This window comes from Stenella coeruleoalba (genome assembly GCF_951394435.1).
Source record: "Stenella coeruleoalba genome assembly, chromosome: 20".
In the NCBI taxonomy this organism is placed as follows: domain Eukaryota; kingdom Metazoa; phylum Chordata; class Mammalia; order Artiodactyla; family Delphinidae; genus Stenella; species Stenella coeruleoalba.
The window spans coordinates 43,005,490-43,026,262 of NC_137166.1; the positions used below are offsets into that span (position 1 = coordinate 43,005,490).

Below are 20,773 nucleotides of genomic sequence, written 5' to 3' on the forward strand. Positions count from 1 at the left end.
GTCAAGGTGTAGAGGCAGAAATAACCGAACTGTGTTGGAAAGGAAGGTGACGAGGCCGCTTCGGCTGGAGTGGGTTGTCCACGTGCATGAGAAAGGAAGGGAGGTGTGTGGTAACAGGGCTGTGGGCAGCGGGGCGGAACCCCACCCTGAGGCCTGCCCTTTCCTCACCGAGCTGGCAGTCATGCAGGGAGAAGGATATTAAATAAATGACCTTAGGCAGAACGGCTGGCTGCAAAGTGGGACCCCTGCTCCCAAGGAGAAGCACAGGGAAGGTTGGTAGAGCCTAGAACGGAAGTGTGACTTAGGGTCTCGGGGTCGGGGAGGCGTCCCTATGGAAGGAAAGCCACTCGGGGACGCCCTGTGCGAAGGCCCCAAGTGGGAATGTGTTTGGCAAAGTTCCAGGAGCTGAAACAAGGCTGGAGTGGTCAGAGCCGGTGGCAGAGAACAGCAGGGACTTCACAGCAGCCACACTAGACATTTCCACCAGAGCTCCTGCACACGTGCAGGGGCCCCGCCCTGACACACCTGTCCCCCAACAACAGGCACCTGGCTCCAGCAGGTCTGGCCTGGGAGGAATGACCCGAAGGACTTCACCCTGAGAGGCAGAGGAGTGTCAATAACCAGGGACGTACAGTCAGAGTAACCCTGTGCTGCCCGCGGTGCAGCCCGAGCGCCGCCCGGGTGAGCTGGGTGTCCCCAGGAGGGTTGTGGAGTGACTTTTACATGAATAGTCATGCTTTATTTAGTCTGTATCAGAGCAAAAGGAAAGCAGCACGCCAAACATGATTTTTTGTTTTTTGACGAAAGCTTAGGATGAGACTGAGTTAAAACACCAATCAAGTGTATTGATTTAAAGAAATGTATGAAATAAAAGTGTTTCAGGTGGTTCACAGACAGGATAAAAGTCCTGAAGGTCCCAGGCAAACCTTTAACGTTTGGAAAGCAGTGATGTGATCTGACACAAAGACCATCTCTTAGGAGGGACTAACGTTCAGTGATGACCCACAATTCAGCTACCACACTCCGCCCAGCGCCTGGACTCCCCAGAATTCTGTCCACAGCGCCTGGACTCCCCAGAATTCTGTCCACACGTGGTTACTGAGCACCTACTCTGTGCCAAGCCAGTGCTGGGCTCTAGGGATGCCGCACGGGCCAAAAGAACCACACTCTGACCCGGTGGAGCTGACATCCTGTGGAAGAGATAGACAGAGACCAGATAAACACATGGTCAGATAGCGAGTGTGCTAAGAGAGATAGAAGGACACAGTGTGCTTGCAAGGCGGCCGACTTAGAAAGCGGTCATCTGATTAGAGACCAGAAGGAAGAGAGGGAGGGAGCTCTGTCGATTTCTGAGGCACGTGGGTCCAGGGAAAGCCAAGATCAGGTGCAAATGCCTGGAGTGGGAACGTACTTGTTATGTTCATGGAATGAGAAGGAAACCAGTGTGCGTGGAGTGGGACGTAGGAGCCAGAGCGGTTGCCCAAGGGAGCCCGATCACAGAGGGGCTTTAGGTCACAGTCAGGACTCAGGGTTTTACTCTGAGTGACCTGGGGAGCTGCTGGAGAGTTATAGGCAGAGGAACGTTATGGAGGGGCCGGAGGTTTCAGAGACCCTGCTGGCAGCTGTGTGGACAGTGAATGCAGGGGATCAGCAGATGCAGGCAAGGGGCTCAGGAGGCCACGGCTCTTGTACAAGAGAGAGGAGAAGTGGACATGTGAGAGGAAAGAGCATCAGGACCTCCTCTAGAGGGGGAACTTATGGGACTGGCTGGTATGGAGGGGAAGGAAGAGAGGAGTCCGAGACACTTAGATGCTTAGATCTAAGGCCACTTCCTTGGATGCTGGAGAGGCCGAAGGGAACTAGTTTGGTGGGGAACACAGCATGCTCTGCTCAGCACGTTCAAGGACAGGCAAGGCTGACGGGACCCCTCCCTGGGGATATTTCAAGCTGAGGACGAGTCAGAGTGACTCAGAGGGATGGGGACACGTGCAGGAGAAGAGGTCTGGCTGCGCTGGAATAGAGGCGAGCAGGTCTCACAGTTGTAGCTGTCGGGAGGGATGGGCCACCCGATGCAGGAGGGAGGATGGCCAGGCACCAGGCATGACAACATGGACCACTTTGTCCCTTGCCTCCCGCCAACATCCTGGGTCGCTCCTGGCTGAGAAGAGCCATCCCTGGTCGCCCCCCACGCTGTCCTGAGGACCGGTGCCTGGGGTGGGCAGCTCCATTATCACCATCAATGAAAGGGCTCCAGGCCATGCTGGCTACTCCAAGTCTCCTCCTCTGGGGAGGGGTCTGGGGGGACTCACAACTCTGCCCAGGAGGATCCAAGCCTCCTCCTTTCCCCACCTTCTTCACTCTCAGTTCCCGTCTGCTCCCTGGAGGGGAGGTGACAACCTCAGCTCATGGGCAGGGCAGGAGCCGAAGAGAAGACCCCTTCCCCCACCCCTCCCATCCCCAGAGCTCGGTCTGCCCAGAACATCTTCGCTGGAGAGCAGGAGGGGAACCACTGTTTTGTCTCAAAGGGCCTCTCTGTCAAACTCAGCCTGGAATCGAGCAGCCAAAGGTATGTGACGTCATGTCACCATGGAGTATTGGTCAAACAGAGCAAGGGACTGTTGGTAATAACGACAGCTCACTTTTACAGAGTGCTCATTTCACGACGGCCACGCTGCAAAGCGTTTCACACGCTCGCGGTTGCACACGGCCCACTCAGGGAGTCAGAACCGCCAATGTCTGCATCATCCTTAGACGGGAAACTGAGGGAGGTCACAGCTGACAGATGGCAGGACAGGGATTTGAGCCCAGGTGTGTTTACCAGGTGCTTGTCATTCATATGCGGCTGAGTGCAGCACGTGTGTGACCTCACTAACCCTGTGAGAAAGGCACTGTCATCCCCATCTTTCAGCCTGGACAGTGGGCTCAGAGGGGGCACACAGCTAGGTGCGGGAGGCAGCCCAGGCCTCACGGTGGTGCTCCACTGCTTCCAGGGCAGGGTGGGGACAGCCCAGCCAAGTGACCCAAAACAGAGACCATCTACCTCTCTGGAGGGAAAGATGTGAAGGCACCAGAGCTACATTCTCAGGAGTCCTGCTTCCCCACCCTTTCCTCCTCCGTGCAGCCCTTGGCCGCCAGAAATCACGGCACGTCCATGAACCCCCTGCCCAGTTTCCTCCTGTAGCGGAACCATCAGCAATGCCTGGAGCTGTACCAGCAGAGGCCTCAGACGCTCCTTCTAGGTGATGAGCAGGACTGTGGGTCCCCAGTGGGTCCCAGAAGACTTTTGGGATCTTGTCCCTTGGCCTGGGAGTCCCCCATTGAGATCGCTGGGGTTTGGGTTTTTTTTTAACTTTTTCTTTTGAGATAACTATAGACTTACAGGAAGTGACAAAGATAGAAGAGAGGAGTCTGGCGTGTGCTGTGTTGAGCTTCCTCCCATGGTTACTTGTTACATAATTATGTTTAGTACAACCTGTGCATAGTTCTAAGTCCTTTTATCTCTCGTCTAGATGTATGTAACCCTGCAGTGAAGATACAGAATTATTCCATTACCCCAAAGATCACCCTTGTAGTCACATCCACTTCCCTTTCCTCTATTGTCTCTAACCCCTGGCAACCAGTAATCTGTTCTCCATCTCTACCATTTTGTCATTTCAAGAATATTACATAAAAGGAATCCTATGGTACATGACTCTTTAGCACTGGGTTTTTTTTAACTCAGTAAAATGCCCTTCAGAATTTTCCAAGTTGCTGCCTGTTCACTATCTCATTCCATTGCTACACAGTACTCCACGGAATGGATGTATCACAATTGTTGAAACATTTAACTACTGAGGCACGTGTAGGTTGTTTCCAGTTTGGGGCTATTACAAAGAAAGCTGCTATGAACGACCGTGTACAGGCTTTGGTGTGGACGTAAATGTTCATTTCTTGGGCATCAATGCCTGGAAGTGCGATTGCTGAGTCATTCGGTAGGAATATTTCATTAGTCTTTCAAGAAAATGACAAACTGTTTTCCAGAGGGGCTGTACCATTTTACATCCCCGCCAGCCATGCGCGAATGATCCAGTTTCACTGCATCCTCACCAGCATTTGATGTTGCTATTATTTTTTATTGTAGCTGTTTCGTTGGTCTGCAGTGATTTGCATGGTCTTGATTTGCATTTTCACTAATGGCTAATGGTGCTGAGCACCTGTTCACAGGCTTATTCGCCATCTGTGTATACTCTTCGGTGGAATGTCTTTTCTTGTCTTTGGCCCATTTTCGAATTGGCCATGCAATCCACCTACTTAAACTGTACCCTTTGATGGTTTTAAGTATATTCACAGCGTTGCACCACCATCACCACAGTCAGTTTTAGAACATCTCATCACCCCAAAGAGAAACCCGAGTCCATTAGCGGTCACTCCTGGTTTCCTCTCGACACCGCTACCCCAGCCCTAGGCAACAATTAAATCTACTTTCTGTCTCTACAGATTTTCTTTTCCTGGACATTTCATAGAACTGGAATCATACAATTTGTGACTTTTCGTGATTGGCTTCTTTCACTTAATGTTTTCAAGTTCATCATTTTGCAGGATCTCTACAGTACTTCATTTCTTTTTATTGCCAAATAATATTTCATTGTATGGACACGCCATATCTTCTTTATTCGTTCATCACTTGATAGACATCTCGGTTGTTCCCGTTTTTTTGGCTTTTATAAATAATGTGCTATGAACATTTGTGTTCAAATTTCTGGGTGGGTGTGTTTTCATTTCTCTTGGGTATATACCCTAGGAGTGGAATCACAGAGGTAGATGGGAATTCTATGTTTAACCTTTTGAGAAACTGTCTTGAGACTGTTTTTCAAAGTGGCTGGAAAATATTACATTCCCATTAGCAATGTATAAAAGATTCCATTACTACACATCCTTTCCAGCATTTGCTATTGCCACTATTTTTTAATTTTAGCTGTCTAATAGGTGTGTAGGAATGATAGCTCATTGTGATCTTAACTGGCATTTCTCTAAAGGTTAATGACATTGAACATCTTTTTATTGGATTACTTTTTAAATTGTATTTATTTATTTTATTATTATTTATTTTGGCTGTGCCAGGTCTTAGTTGCGGCACTCGGGATCTTTGTTGAGGCATGCAGATTTCTTACTTGCGGCATGCATGTGGCATCTACTTCACAGACCAGGGATCAAACCCGGGCCCTCTGCATTGGGAGCACAGTGTCTTACCCACTGGACCACCAGGGAAGTCCCTATGTGATTATTTTCTATCCATATAGCGTCTCCAGTGAAATGTCTCTTCATGCTTTTTGCCCACCTCTTTTTTATTTTGCCCATCTTTTTTTTTTTTTTTTTTTTTTTTTGCGGTACGCGGCCTCTCACTGTTGTGGCCTCTCCCGTTGCGGAGCACAGGCTCCGGACGCGCAGGCTCAGCGGCCATGGCTCACGGGCCCAGCCGCTCTGCGGCATGTAGGATCCTCCCGGACCGGGGCACGAACCCGCGTCCCCGGCATCGGCAGGCGGACTCTCAACCACTGCGCCACCAGGGAAGCCCTCTAGAGTATTTTTAATTTCATTTATTGTGTTGTTCATCGTTGCTTGTTTCATCTTTAGTTCTTCTAGGTCCTTGTTAAATGTTTCTTGCATTTTCTCTATTCTATTTCCAAGATTTTGGATCATCTTTACTATCATTATTCTGAATTCTTTTTCAGGTAGACTGCCTATTTCCTCTTCATTTGTTAGCTCTCGTGGGTTTTTATCTTGCTCCTTCATCCGCTGTGTGTTTCTCTGTCTTCTCATTTTGCTTAACTTACTGTGTTTGAGGTCTCCTTTTTGCAGGCTGCAGGTTCGTAGTTCCTGTTGTTTTTGGTGTCTGTCCCCAGTGGCTAAGGTTGGTTCAGTGGGTTGTGTAGGCTTCCTGGTGGAGGGGACTAGTGCCTGTGTTCTGGTGGATGAGGCTGGATCTTGTCTTTCTGGTGGGCAGGTCCACGTCTGGTGGTGTGTTTTGGGGTGTCTGTGGACTTATTATGATTTTGGGCAGCCTCTCTGCTGATGGGTGGGGTTGTGTTCCTGTGTTGCTAGTTGTTTGGCATAGGGTGTCCAGCACTGTAGCTTGCTGGTCGTTGAGTGAAACTGGGTGCTGGTGTTGAGCTGGAGAGCTCTGGGAGATTTTCGCTGCTTGATATTATTTGGAGCTGGGAGGTCTCTTGTGGACCAGTGTCCTGAAGTTGGCTCTCCCACCTCAGAGGCACAGCACTGACTCCTGGCTGCAGCACCAAGAGCCTTTCATCCACACGGCTCAGAATAAAAGGGAGAAAAAGTAGAAAGAAAGAAAGAAAGAAAGAAAGAAAGAAAGAAAGAAAGAAAGAAAGAAAGAAAGGGGATAAAAGAAAATAAAATAAAGTAAGGTAAAATAAAATAAGTTACTAAAATAAAAAAATAATTATTAAAAAAATTTTTTAAGTAAAAAAAAAAAAAAACCGACAGATAGAACCCTAGGACAAATGGTGAAAGCAAAGCTATACAGACAAAATCTCACACAGAAGCATACACATACACACTCACAAAAAAGAGGAAAAGGGGAAAAAATCATAAATCTTGCTCTCAAAGTCCACCTCCTCAATTTGGGATGATTCGTTGTCTATTCAGGTATTCCACAGATGCAGGGTACATCAAGTTGATTGTGCAGATTTACTCTGCTGCTCCTGAGGCTGCTGGGACAGATTTCCCTTTCTCTTCTTTGTTCGCACAGCTCCCGGGGTTCAGCTTTGGGTTTGGCCCCACCTCTGCGTGTAGGTCGCCAGACGGCGTCTGTTCTTCGCTCAGACAGGGCAGGGTTAAAGGAGCTGCTGATTCGGGTGCTCCGGCTCACTCAGGCCAGGGGGAGGGAGAGGTACGGAGTGCGGGGCGAGCCTGCGGCGGCAGAGGCCAGCGTCACGTTGCACCAGCCTGAGGCGCGCCATGTGTTCTCCCGGGGAAGTTGTCCCTAGATTCCGGGACCCTGGCAGTGGCGGGCTGCACAGGCTCCCCGGAAGGGAGGTGTGGAGAATGACCTGTGCTCGCACACAGGCTTCTTGGTGGCGGCAGCAGCAGCCTTAGCGTCTCATGCCCGTCTCTGGGGGCCGCGCTGTTAGCTGAGGCTCGCACCCGTCTCTGGAGCTCCTTTAAGCAGCACTCTTAATCCCCTCTCCTTTTGGGAGGTCTGAGATCTTCTGCCAGCGTTCAGTAGGTGTTCTGTAGGAGTAGTTCCACATGTAGATGTATTTTTGATGTATCTGTGTGGAGGAAGGTAATCTCCACATCTTACTCTTCCACCATCTTCCCCTTCTCCCCACATATCACTTTGATGAAAATAGAAATGTAAACAGTTCATCCTCAAGGTGGCGTCAGCGGCGTCCGAGGTCCGGTGGTACCAGAGCCCCTGCCTACCATACTGTCTTGATTACTGTAGCTTTGTAGTATAGTCTGAAGTCAGGGAGCCTGATTCCTCCAGCTCCGTTTTTCGTTCTCAAGATTGCTTTGGCTATTCGGGGTCTTTTGTGTTTCCATACAAATTGTGAAATTTTTTGTTCTAGTTCTGTGAAAAATGCCAGTGGTAGTTTGATAGGGATTGCATTGAATCTGTAGATTGCTTTGGGTAGTATAGTCATTTTCACAATGTTGATTCTTCCAATCCAAGAACATGGTATATCTCTCCATCTGTTGGTATCATCTTTAATTTCTTTCATCAGTGTCTTATAGTTTTCTGCATACAGGTCTTTTGTTTCCTTAGGTATGTTTATTCCTAGGTATTTTATTCTTTTTGTTGCAATGGTAAATGGGAGTGATTCCTTAATTTCTCTTTCAGATTTTTCATCATTAGTATATAGGAATGCAAGAGATTTCTGTGCATTAATTTTGTATCCTGCTACTTTACCAAATTCATTGATTAGCTCTAATAGTTTTCTGGTAGCATCTTTAGGATTCTTTATGTATAGTATCATGTCATCTGCAAACAGTGACAGATTTACTTCTTCCTTTCTGATTTGGATTCCTTTTATTTCTTTTTCTTCTCTGATTGCTGCAGCTAAAACTTCCAAAACAATGTTGAATAATAGTGGTGAGAGTGGGCAACCTTGACTTGTTCCTGATCTTGGTGGAAATGGTTTCAGTTTTTCAGCATTGAGGACAATGTTGGCTGTGGGTTTGTCATATGTGGCCTTTATTATGTTGAGATAAGTTCCCTCTATGCCTACTTTCTGGAGGGTTTTTCTCATAAATGGGTGTTGAATTTTGTCAAAAGCTTTTCTGCATCTATTGAGATGATCATATGGTTTTTATTCTTCAGTTTGTTAATACGGTGTATCTCATTGATTGATTTGCATATATTGAAGAATCCTTGCATTCCTGGGATAAACCCCACTTGATCATGGTGCATGATCCTTTTAATGTGCTGTTGGATTCTGTTGCTAGTATTTTGTTGAGGATTTTTGCATCTATGTTCATCAGTGATATTGGCCTGTAGTTTTCTTTCTTTGTGACATCCTTGCCTGGTTTTGGTATAAGGGTGATGGTGGCTTTGTAGAATGAGTTTGGGAGTGTTCCTCCCTCTGCTATATTTTGGAAGAGTTTGAGAAGGATAGGTGTTAGCTCTTCTCTAAATGTTTGATGGAATTTGCCTGTGAAGCCATCTGGTCCTGGGCTTTTGTTTGTTGGAAGATTTTTAATCACAGTTTCAATTTCAGTGCTGGTGATTGATCTGTTCATATTTTCTATTTCTCCCTGGTTCAGTCATGGAAGGTTGTGCTTTTCTAAGAATTTGTCCGTTTCTTCCAGGTTGTCCATTTTATTGGCATATAGTTGCTTGTAGTAATCTCTCATGATCCTTTGTATTTCTACAGTGTCAGTTGTCACTTCTCCTTTCTAATTCTGTTGATTTGAGTCTTCTCCCTTTTTTTCTTGATGAGTCTGGCTAATGGTTTATCAATTTTGTTTATCAATTTTGTTTATCTTCTCAAAGAACCAGCTTTTAGTTTTATTGATCTTTGCTATTGTTTCCTTCTTTTCTTTTTCATTTATTTCTGACCTGATCTTTATGATTTCTTTCCTTCTGCTAACTTTGGGGTTTTGTGTTCTTCTTTCTCTAATTGCTTTAGGTGTAAGGTTAGGTTGTTTATTTGAGATGTTTCTTGTTTCTTAAGGTAGGGTTGTATTGCTATAAACTTCCCTCTTAGAACTGCTTTTTCTGTATCCCATAGGTTTTGGGTCATCGTGTTTTCATTGTCATTTGTTTCTAGGTATTTTTTGATTTCCTCTTTGATTTCTTCAGTGATCTCTTGGTTATTAAGTAATATTCTTTTGTATACATTTTCTTTATCCAGTCATCCATCAGTGAACACTTAGGTTGCTTGCATGTTTGCAGGGAACATTGGGGTGCAGATATCTTTTCCAGCTAGTGTTTTATTTCCTTCAGATAAATACCCAGAAGTGGCTTTGCTGCCAAAGAGAGATGGGGGGTGTGGCCAAGAAGAGTGAAAATCAGTCACTGGCGACTTTGCTGTGCTTCCCCTTTCACTCTTAGATGCTGCCAGGGTCCCTGAAGACAGAAGACACATGAGGAAACAGGTAAAAACTATTTCGTTCTCTTTTGCATTCGACAAGCAAGTAGGGAGCTGCAGCCATGTGCCAGGCACAATTCTAGGGGCTGGGAGCACAGTGGGACTCCCCTCCCTTTCTCTTGCCTGTGTGACAACAGGTAGTAATCCCCAGTCTTTGAGCATCTCCCTTGCCAGGCCTGGCAATTCTTCTGAGAGCAGGGGGCATCACTGGGTGCCCAGGAGGGAAGAATGGACTCAAGGAGGCAGGCTCTGAGGTCCTGCAAGGCTCTAAACAGGCTCGTGTTGAGCAGACCACGGGTCCAGAGCCTTTGTGCCCAATGCCGACTGTTCCCAGCGTTCCATGCCCCATCCTGCCTCAGCTGCCTTCCAAGCGCAGGCCTGGGGCCCACTTCTTGTGCTCCAGAGACTACCTGGAGCTCCGTGGGGTAAGCATGCAGCCCTGCTCTGAGAAGCACCCCTCTTCCACTGGTCTTGGCATTCTCCAGCTGGTCCCCAATGAGGATGTGACTGGTGGCTGCTGGCAGAGGGGGTACCCTGGCCCAGCTACTGGAGGCTAGTCTTTGCCACGGGGAATGGAATCTGGCCCTGGCCATAGCCCTTGTGGAGACCCAGAGGGAGCCCAAAGTGCATCCCTCAGAACACTGACCCTGCAGCCCTCATGGAAAACGTAGAATTGTTCCCATGGCTAAAGAAGTATGTGTCGTGTACTCTACTCCAGCCCCCATGCTGGGAGATGCCTGATGCCCATACAGCTGGTTAAAGGGTTCGAAAAGGCCTGCACTAAAGATTCCTATTTCACTTTCTAAAATCCAGCTTCTCTCAAACAGATGTGACCTCGAGGACTTTTTTCTCTGTAACACTATTCGCACCTGCAGGGCTCTATGAGCTCTGTGTGGAGAGTCTGCCCCCATCTATGCCCAGGCCAGTCCAGCACGGCCGCCATGCCTGGGGACAGACCCCCTTCCTACTTTCAGCCAGCGGCCTAGCTTTCCCCACACCGGTCCTGGACACCCAACGGTCCTGTAGCATAAGCCGCGCAGCCAGAGGAGATGCACAGCCAGCCGGAGGGGCTTGGGGAGGGGACGCCGATGTGTGGGAACTGTTGGCTGGGCAGGCGGGACAGACGCAGGTCTGTGCTGAGACAGGAGACACACTCTGTTGGCACGTCCTGCTGACTCCCCAGGGACACGCATTCAGGGCACAACCATGTAAATTGGGACTTAAATTTAACTCTATGTAAATGTAACTCTATGTAAAAGTCCAGTGAGGTGGCGGTCCAGCTCACCGCACGTGCACCCACACGTAGAGATGGACAGTGGGTGCACATCGGCAGCCCTTGGACTACCTCTAGCCCACCCTTCACTAGTTGACCCAAGGTAAGCTCCAGGTCACCTAGGGCCTGGCATTCGAGGTGCTCGGTAGTTTGGTGCCACTCAAAGCCTGAGAGCTGGGCAGCAAGTTTATACAATTTTGGATGGATGGATGGAAGAAAGGGAGGAGTGCTGGGAAGAGAGAGGCTAGCCTTACATGGTTCTCAGGCTGATGGGAGAGGCACAGCATATCCAGAAAAAGACCCTGTGAGCTTCCAGAATTCCATATCCTGCCATGCAACCAGACACGGTCTTCTCAGAATCAGGGAGAAGGGATTGGAGCTCAGTGAGTGAGCAAGAAAAGCTGTCTGGAAGATGTAAGTGACCAGATGGCTTAAAGACAAACTCTTCCTGGCCCAGGCTCCCGCCTAGACACAGCGCCATGCATCTCCTCGGTCCCTTGCTTCTGCTTCTCGGTAAGGATGGTGGCCCGGGCAGATACTTGGGTCTGGGACGACTGTGGGAGCTGGAGGAGGAGGAGGCAAGATGGGGGCAGAGAAGAGTAAATGTGGGGCAGGGTGGGGACAGTCAGTGTATATGTGTGTGCGTGTGTATACGTCTCTCTTTGTGTATCTGCCTCCCCCCCCACCCCCGCCTCTTCAGAGGAAATTCTTTACAATGCGCGCATCGTCCTTCAGTAATGCTTTCTGTTCGCTCTGGTGGGTTCCAGAATACTTGGCTTTCTCTGACTCAGCCCAGTGGACGTTTGTACATCCCAAGATCCTCTACGCCTGGGATGGAGCCTGCGTCTGGATTCCCTGCCGCTACCGTATCCTAAACAAGCAGTTGCTAGATAACCTGACCGTGTACCACAATTATGAGTACGACAGCTCCACCAAGAACTACAATGGGACCGTCCTCTATAAGAACCTAAAAATCAGGGAGTTTCCTGCTCGTCAGGGAAGGGTACAATTCCTGGGAGACGGCAGATCCAACTGCACCCTCCTCATCAATCCCGTGAAAGTCAATGACAGCGGTCAGCTGGGGCTGAGGATGATGTCTGGGGAGAACAAATGGATGGAGGCCATCGGCCTCAACGTCTCTGGTAAGGCCCTGAGGATGGGTTCCTTCGTCTCGGCAATGAGGAAGGTGGGAAGCACCCGACTCCTGGGACAGCTCACAAACCAGGTCGCCTGCAGAGGCCAGACAGGGATGCCAGTGAGCGACCGGGGTGCCACAGGGCAGTGGCGCCCGTGGCAGACTGGAGCCTAGGGGCACTCATCCCTCCTTGAGCATCTCCCCTGGCTTTTCCAGAGATGGAAATCTGAATTTTCAAGGGAAATCTCCCAATGTATTAATGTGGGGGGATCCATTCTAATTAGGCCTTCGTGGCTACATGACACACAGATAGGGTGTGAACCAAACACAGGTCTGGGGCCTCCCGCCGAGGGAGTGTGCTCGCTCCCTTCCACGGCCTGTTCATTCGGTGGGTGGTTCTAAGCAGGCCTGTGTTTGGGGTGAGAGATGCAGCTTCAGACGCTGCAATCTGAGGGCGGCCCAGCCTCGGGGAGAGCAGGGACTGGCTGCACACAGGCCTCTGCGCTAAAGGAATCCCCTCCAGGAGTGCCGTGTGGGAGGTCTCTGATACCGAGGCCTTTGAGCCAGGTTTGTCCTCCAAGCTAAGCATGTTGAACTAAACGTGTCAAATCCGCTGAGGAGTGCCGGGGGAGTGGTCTGGAAAACATTTAGAAAGCAGACACCAGGGGGTGCGAACGAAGTAACTATAAAACATAAAACACCGTTTCTAAGGAGGATCAACTTTCACAAGACCTTTCAGAGGGTGTTTGGGCCGAGCAGAGACAGGCAGGCCCGGAGAGAGGTGGACAGGACCGGCCGGGGCTTCCTGATGGGTTCTCTGCGGCAGGGCATCTAAAGCTGGTCCAGGTTCCCAGGCCTCCAGCGTGGCCCCTGCTCTCTTGCAGAGACGGCTCCTCCACCCCACATTGAGCTCCCTCCAGACATCCGGGAGCTCCGCGACGTCACTGTCACCTGCTCGCTGAATTTCGCCTGCTTTGAGTACCAGGTTCATCTGCAGTGGTCCCTGGAGGAGCGTGCGGTCACCTCTACCTCCCTGTCCATCGAGACCGTCTCCACCCAGAGCACTCTCACGTTCCAGCCGCAGTGGACTCACCACGGCAAGAACCTGACCTGCCAGCTCTGGGACCCCACGGAACAGCAGTTACTCTCTGAGGAAACGGTGTGGCTGGACGTGAAGCGTGAGTCTCCCCAGTGCTTCTGTGGGAGGGCCGAGGGTCCTGTCACCCCTTCACCCCTGCAGAGGGTAACAGGAGCCCACACAGAGGGGAGCGTGATGGGTCTGTGGGCACCCGCTGTTGGGAATGGTCCAGGCAGAGCCGCGGCCCCTCCTCCACCATTCCCATCATCAGCTCTGGTGTTTCAGGGACACCTGATTCAGAATAAAAGAATCTATCCTCAAACCATGACCTGATTTGGGGATCACTTGGTTAAGGTTTTTTGGTTCCCCTGGGGGGCGGGATGAGAATTTTTTCACATCATTGTTTTGTGCCTCATTCATTCAATAAATATTTGTTGTGAACCTACTAGGCTGCTGGGGATAGAGCAGTGAGCAAAGTTCTTGCCCACGTGGAACTAGCATTGAAGTCAGGGAGACGAAGAGTAGATAGGTGAAAAGGGAACTAGAGAACATATGTGTAGGTGGTGCTAAGGGTATCACACAAAGATAAAGCAGGGCTAGGACAGAGGGAGTGAGGGATGGAGGCTGAACTTGAGCTGAGACTTGGGTGAAGGGAGGGCCTGAGGCAGGCCTATCTCCGTGAGAAGAGCGTTCCAGGGAGAAGAAAGAGCAAGTCCGAGGCCTTGAGGTAGGAACTTGGTGTGTCTGCCTCAGAGCAAGGAGCCGGCAAGCTTGGCACTACATCCAAGGGGCCCAGTGGTAGGAAAGGAAGGCCGAGAGGAACCGGGACGCTAGATCTCGTGGGCTGCAGCGAGCGTTTCTGGATTGTTCTCTAAGTGTGGAATCCACTGAACGGTTTCAAACAGGAGAGTCGTGAGGTCTGATGGACAGTCCTGGGAATGCTGCTGGCTGCTGGTGGAGACCAGACCTTTGGGGTCTGGGGTGTGGGGAGCAGAGAACCGAGTTGGGAGGCTGTGACGGTCAGTCACCTGTTGACAAGGGTGACAGTGAGTGGCCACGCACCCTTGCCCGCTCTGTCTAGGCCGCTGCTTTATCAGAATAAAAGGCCTGCAACTTGTCAGCCCGTCACACCCTCTGAGAATCCCCATCCCCTCCCTCACTGTTCCCTCCACCTCTCCAGACGCGCCGAAGTTGAAGATCCAGGTCAGTCCCAGAGAAGCCACTGTGACAGAGGGAGAGTCTGTGACCATGACGTGCCAGGTTGTCAGCAGCAACCCACGGCACCAGAAGGTGGCCTGGCTCAGGGACGGGGTCCTGCTGGTGGGGGAGGAGACGCCCACGCTCACTCTGCCCAAGGTGACCAGGAGGATGAGTGGGCAGTACCAGTGCAAGGCCCACAACGATGTGGGCTCCGAAGAGTCGGAAGCAGTGGACCTCCAAGTGCACTGTGAGCCTCCTGGGAGCTGGGGAAGGGCCGGGCCGGGGGTCAGCAGGGGCACCTTCCAGGCCCATGGGAGGGGAGCCCCGGAGGCCTCTGCTCACCACCACCCCCAGCCTCCCAGCCTCGGCCTCTTCTTCCAGATGCTCCGGAACCTTCCAGGGTTCAGATCGTCTCCTCGCCAACGAAGGAAGGAAATGAAGTAGAGCTGACGTGTATATCACTGGCCAATCCTCCTCCAACGAATTACACCTGGTACTACAATGGGCTAGCAATGCCTGGAAAGACGGGCAGGACCTTCCAGATCCCAGAGGTCCTCCTCAGGCACGCTGGGGAGTACTCCTGCTTGGCGGAAAACGATCTTGGTCCTGGACAAGTTGGCCAGGAAGCTGACTTGGAAGTCCAGTGTGAGTAGCCGCAGAGCTGCTGGAGGGAGGAGATGGCTCTGGGGGCAGGAGGAGGGTAGACGTGCCCGCGAAGGGACAGCAAGCGGAAACCAGGGGCTCCCGGCAGATAAGCTTCTTGGGGCAGTTGTTGTGTTCACAGTTGTGTCCTTAGCACCAGACAGGGCCTGGCTCGTGGGAAGTGCTCAGTAGATGCTTGTTGACTTGAATGAATGGCAAGATGCCAGGGTCCCACGAGGGACGCGGAGACTTGGCGTCACTCAGCAGTGGCTGAGTCCCTGAAGGGGTCTTGGAATTTTCGAGGAGGACTGGGGCAAAATGCTTCTTTACCTCTTGGTTGTCAGACCCTGTTTAACACAGTGAGTCTTGGCACTGAGGGGAGCCCAGGACAAAGAGAATCCCTAGGTTTGATCCTTGGACACTGGGATGTCATAGTCGGGGCCAGATACTGTGATGTGGACGCCTAAATCCTGAAATCTAGACACCGGATATGTGGTGACAGCGGCAGCAGAAGCAGCACGTGTTGCGTGTTTACCACACGCCACAGGGCTCTAACAGCATCCTCTTACTCCGTCCTGCAGTGATTCCACGAGGTTAGCTACTCACAGGACCCCATTTGACAGATGAGTCAACTGAGGCCTGCAGCCCACGGTCACACAACGCCAAGGGGCAGGATCCGGCACTCTGGATCCAGAGCTCTGCTTTTCTTCTTCTTTTTTAAGTTAACGCCCTTACTCTAGTCACCCGGCTCCGCGTCCCAGACCCGTGCAGAGACCCACAGAGAGTGGCCCCTCCCTTGCACAGCACCACACATACTCCACCCAGAGCTGTGCTCTTAACCACTGCACCATCCTGTCTCAAACCACAGCCAGGCCAAATGGCCAGGGCAGGGTTTCTGTTCTCAGAGGCAAGAGGGAAGCACAAGCCCTCCCTCCGCTAATAGAGAAACTGCGTGAATGCAGGGCACAGGAAGGGGGAAGAGGGAGCAGGAAGGAACAGGTCTTATGGGCTTCTGACTTTTCTTGACCCACCTCTCTGGTTTTCTTCCAGATCCCCCCAAGGAGGTAATCACAGTGATTCAAAGCCCCACACCGATTCGAGAAGGAGACAGTGTGATCCTGTCCTGTACCTACAATTCCAGTAATCCCAGAGTTACCCGATATGAATGGGATCACCTAGGCTTCCAGGACCAGCTGTCACCCGCTGGGCTGACGATTCGAAAAGTTGCCTGGGACACAGGGCCAGTCAAGTGCGCAGCCTGTAACCAGTGGTGTTTGTGGTCTCCCCCTGTCGACCTGGATGTCCAGTGTGAGTGCCCTGGGCCAGGGGAGCTAGGGGGTGGCCCAGCTGGGGTGCGGGGCTCTAAGGGTGAGGAGACCCAAGCCTGAACCGCAGTCCTCACAGAGAATTGAGGGATGAGAGTCAGGCCTCAGGGCCAAGGGGAGAGGAATTCTTGGGAACAGGAAGAGGGGAAGAGACCCAAGAGATCAGCCTGAGGTCCTTGCTCTCCAGATGCCCCCAAAGATGTCAGTGTCCAGGTCACTCCCCACAGTGAGATTCACTCTGGGCGCCGGGTCCTCCTCCAATGTGACTTCTTAAGCAGCCGCCCCACGGATGTCCGCTTCTTCTGGAAGAAAAATGGAATCTTTCTGGAGGAAGGAAAGAAACTGAACTTTGACGCCATCTCTCCAGAAGATGCTGGAACTTACCACTGCTTGGTCAACAATTCCATAGGACAGACCTCGTCTAAGGCCTGGGCTCTCCAAGTGCTGTGTGAGTGGCTGGAGCCAGAGGCTGGGCGCAGAGACGGGCAGGTGACTGGCTACCCGGATCCTGACTTTGCTTCTACTTACAGATGCACCCAGGAGCCTGCATGTGTCCATCAGCCCGAAAGACGGAGTGGTGGAGGGGAAGAAAGCGGTCCTGACGTGCGAGAGCGACGCCAACCCTCCCACCTCCCACTACGCATGGTTTGACTGGAATAACCAAGACCTCCGCCATTACGATCAGACGCTGAGATTGGACCCTGTGACGCTGCAGCACTCAGGCGCCTATTGGTGCCAGGGGACCAACAGGCTGGGCGGGGGCCAGTCGCCGCCCACCACCCTCACCGTCTACTGTAAGGGCCCTTCTCCGGCCCTGGCCACTCCTGCGGCGTGCGTTCCAGACCTCCTCCCCGCTCCTGCACGGAGGGTGGGGAGTGGGCAGCCTGTGCGCTCAGAGGCGCCCCTTCTCCACACACAGCTCCCCTGTCTTCCCTCCTCCCCGATCAGTCTCTCGCCACCCCGGGAGGATTCAGGCTGCCCCTACCTTCCAGACATCCTGAGCTCCTCCTGGCTCCCTCTCTCTGCCTCTCTCTCTCTGCCTCGCCCTTGATAGGCTGCTTGTTTCTACCTTTTGAGATTGTAGTGGTTTTGGTTTTTCTTTAAAAGACAATACAAGTACATGGTAAAAACAGCATGAAAGGGTAAATAGTGGAAGGACAGATACGTCTCCTTTCTTGCTCCCCGAGAACTCTACCCCCTCCCTCCCTTGAGGCTTTCACCGTTGGCAGCTGGATATGGCCCCTCACAGAGATTTTTCTATACGTGCACCACAGGCCTATAGAGATTTATGTCCATACACCCTTCTTTGTTACTCAGACGGCGGGAGAGCTCACACGTTGCCCTGAACTTCCCTTTCTTCCATGTAATAACAGCACTTGGAGATGGTTCTCTATCTGTGCATATACAGGGTGTCTGAAGAGTCTGGAAAAACGCAGGGGAAAATATTTAATTTATTTATTGTGCTTTTTTCAGGTTAGTGATTGGAGCCATGGCTTTCAACTTAGAGGATTGGCACTGGCAAAGCTGGTGCTAAAGGGAGCCAGCCTGAGGGTGTCATTTGGAAAAGTTACACATTGTATATGTATATTGTATATACAATATACACATTGTATATCTCCCCAGGGAGTCCCCTGGGTCTCCCCTCTGCAGGGACCCTGGAGACCTGACTCTTGCTGAGGGTGCACTGTGGTCCCGGGTACGGATGTCGAATAACCATGTGCCCACTGCCCTCCTCAAGGCTGGTGCAGTCTCCTGCTCTGGGCACACCTGCGAAGAGAATTGTAGGCTAGGTTCCTACGTGAACTGGCTGGCTCAAAGGACAAGTGATTTTAAGCACGGCCAAGCTGCCCTCTGGAGAGGCGGCACCATTTATGAGGGTTACGTGCTCTGTGTGTGCCCGAGGCTGTCACACAGCAGGAGCTCCTCTTGAAAAAGAGCTGCCCTTCCCTCCTAATGAGACGTTCAGAGGGCAGGGCTGGCTTCTCCCTCTTTCTCTGCACCACAGCCCCTGGGCAAGGAGGAGATGTCGCACAGGCCGGAAGGACCGTGGCTGTGCAGAGAGAAGCCCAGGATACCTCCCAGGCAAAGGTCACAGGGCAGAGCTGGCCTGCTACCCGACTGAGGCAGAGTCGTCAACTGACGTACCTCCTTTCTCTATCAGATAGCTCAGCCTCCATCATCAGGCGAGTGGCCTTGGGAGTGGGGTTCTGTCTGGCCATCTTCCTCCTGGCAATCTGGGGAGTCAAGCTTCAGCGGAGGTGAGTTCCTCCCACTGCCCACCACCTTTGCTCCCCCTCCGCCCAACCCAGGGAACGACCCTGGTTACTCAGTCCTGCAGCCCCCGGCATGCCGAGTCCACAGGGTCCTCTTCCCAGGCCCTTCGTCCTCCCTGAGCAGGTCTTTATTTCTCAGCTGGAAGAGGATTCAGAGACAGCAGGGGCTTCAGGAAAGTTCCAGTGGACAGAACTTCTTTGTGAGGAATGTAAAGGTAGGATGGCAGAAAGATGAAATGCAGGGCAGAGCTTCGAGTCAAGAGAGAAACAAAGTGGAAAATCAACTATGTGTCAAATAAAAAAAAAGAAAAGAAACAAAGTGGAGAGGGGTGATAAAGAGTAGAGAGGCAGGGGAGCTAGGGCGGGGAGAGGAGTGGTAAGGGCCGAAACCTTGTCCTCCTCTCAGGCTCGAAGGATCCCCCAAGCTGAAGGCCCCCACTCCCTGGGGTGCTACCATCCGGTGATGGAAGACGCCGTCAGCTACGCTGCCTTGCGCTTTCCTCTTGGCGAGACGGATGCACCGAGACCTGGGTACTGAGGGCACCAGGGGGGTGACACCTGCACCCTGGGAGGGATGCGGGGGGCAGAGCTCGTGTCTCGCCTGCCCTGTGTGTGCCAGGCCCGTGCTTCTTCTCCTCATTCCTGCTCTGTAACAACCCCCCTGGTAACGGTCTCGGGAATTGGATCTGTTCCTACAAACCAGGAACAGGCACGGCCAGAGTCGGTCTCTATCACCAAGGTTGGGACTTTGCAATACATACACACATACGTTCGCTCATCTGACACATCAGCCCCTGCTGTGTGCACTAGGCATGATACAAGGGGCTGAGAGGCTGGGGGTGCTCTTAGGGTCTAGGGGAGTTGGAAGAAGGAGCAGATTTCATGCAAAAGCCTTCATTTGTGGTCATCTCTCTGCCTTCCCTCTCAGAGATGCAGGGACCTCAGAGACGCGGGGACTTTCCTCAGACAGGGACGACACGGTCACTTACTCTGTGGTGCAGAAGCGTCACGTGGTAAGAGGGCAGGGCTATGGAAGGTGGGGAAGTGACGGGACCTGGCCTCGGCTGTGAGTCCCAGAGCCTGGGTGGGCTTGGTGCTGGCAGAAGCTGGAAAGTGGGGAGGGCTGCCCAGACCCTGGTGAGGTCAGACCCAGGGCAGGCACCTCCCAGTCTGAGGCCGGCTGCAGCCAGTTTCCAGACAAGAGGACTCCTGCTCGCGCTCTTGGACCCCCAGGCGGAGCGGAGGAGAGAAGGGACAGGGAAAGCGGGCTGCGGGAGGCTGGTGAGCATGAGGCCACGCTCACCACCATGTGGCTTTCTCAGGGCGACTATGAGAACGTGACTCCAGAGGTCCTAGAAGACGAGGGGATACATTACTCGGAGATGGTCCATTTTGGGTTTGGGGAGCGGCCGCTGGCCCAGGAAGGAGTGGAATACGTGACCCTCAAGCAATGATGGGCCAAACCAGCTGAGGTGGAGGGGCCAGGGGCCGGAGGGGCCAGGGTGGTCCTGGAACTTTCTCAGCCTCTGCTGTTCAGCTGCGAAATCACACACACACACACACACACACACGCACACGCACGCATGCACGCATTCACACACATGCATGCACGCACACACGCACACACACGAGCACGCACACACGGTCACAGTTACTGCAACCCCAGTTGGTGCAGAGAACTTTGTACATGGTCCAGAGACAGTCTTCCTTCTTAGCACTGGTAACCCCGACCCTCCAAAGGGTCTGTCCCTGGTCCTTTCCCACTCCCCTTCTCACCCAGAAATTCATCTAAATACCTATCCTGAGCTGTACAAATCCCCCTGCCCCTTCCCAGCCGTCTGCCACCACCTACCCACTCCCAAACCCCACTCCGCAGCTGGCTGTGTCCCTGCGGGGATCAGCTGGTCATTATTTTTATTGTTCTCTCTCCCCATCCCTTTGACACCTCACCCCTGCTCTGATAACTCCACTCACTAATCTTATGCGTAATTTTTGACCCCAGGGCAAAGCCCAGGGAAAGAGGAACAAAAATGAGGTAGAGGCCCTGACCTGGGCTGGTTTCTTCTCTCAGAGGCCTTCCACGGGGAGGATTACGCTGCTGCGGCTCCTGTCCTCGAGGGTCTCATGGTCTGAGACATACACTGATGTGGACAAACGTGTAACAGACACAGAGCTACACAATAAACATGGCTCAGATGCCACGTCAAAGAGCCAGTGAATGATTTCCAGTCTGCAGAGTCTGAGCGGGGAC

General features: G+C 51.9%; 1 protein-coding gene across 1 annotated transcript; it reads left to right on the forward strand.

The window, feature by feature from the left end:
* The first annotated feature begins 11,333 nt into the window (after window positions 1-11,333).
* Window positions 11,334-20,228, forward strand: CD22 (CD22 molecule). Its single transcript, XM_079908121.1, has 13 exons — window positions 11,334-11,382; window positions 11,637-12,011; window positions 12,889-13,182; window positions 14,263-14,529; window positions 14,664-14,927; window positions 15,975-16,232; window positions 16,437-16,697; window positions 16,780-17,043; window positions 18,411-18,507; window positions 18,662-18,737; window positions 18,929-19,053; window positions 19,451-19,535; window positions 19,845-20,228. Exons 1-13 carry the CDS (start codon window positions 11,349-11,351, stop codon window positions 19,974-19,976), a joined length of 2,532 nt encoding a protein of 843 aa, XP_079764247.1. The 5' UTR covers window positions 11,334-11,348; the 3' UTR covers window positions 19,977-20,228.
* The last annotated feature ends 545 nt before the right edge of the window (window positions 20,229-20,773 follow it).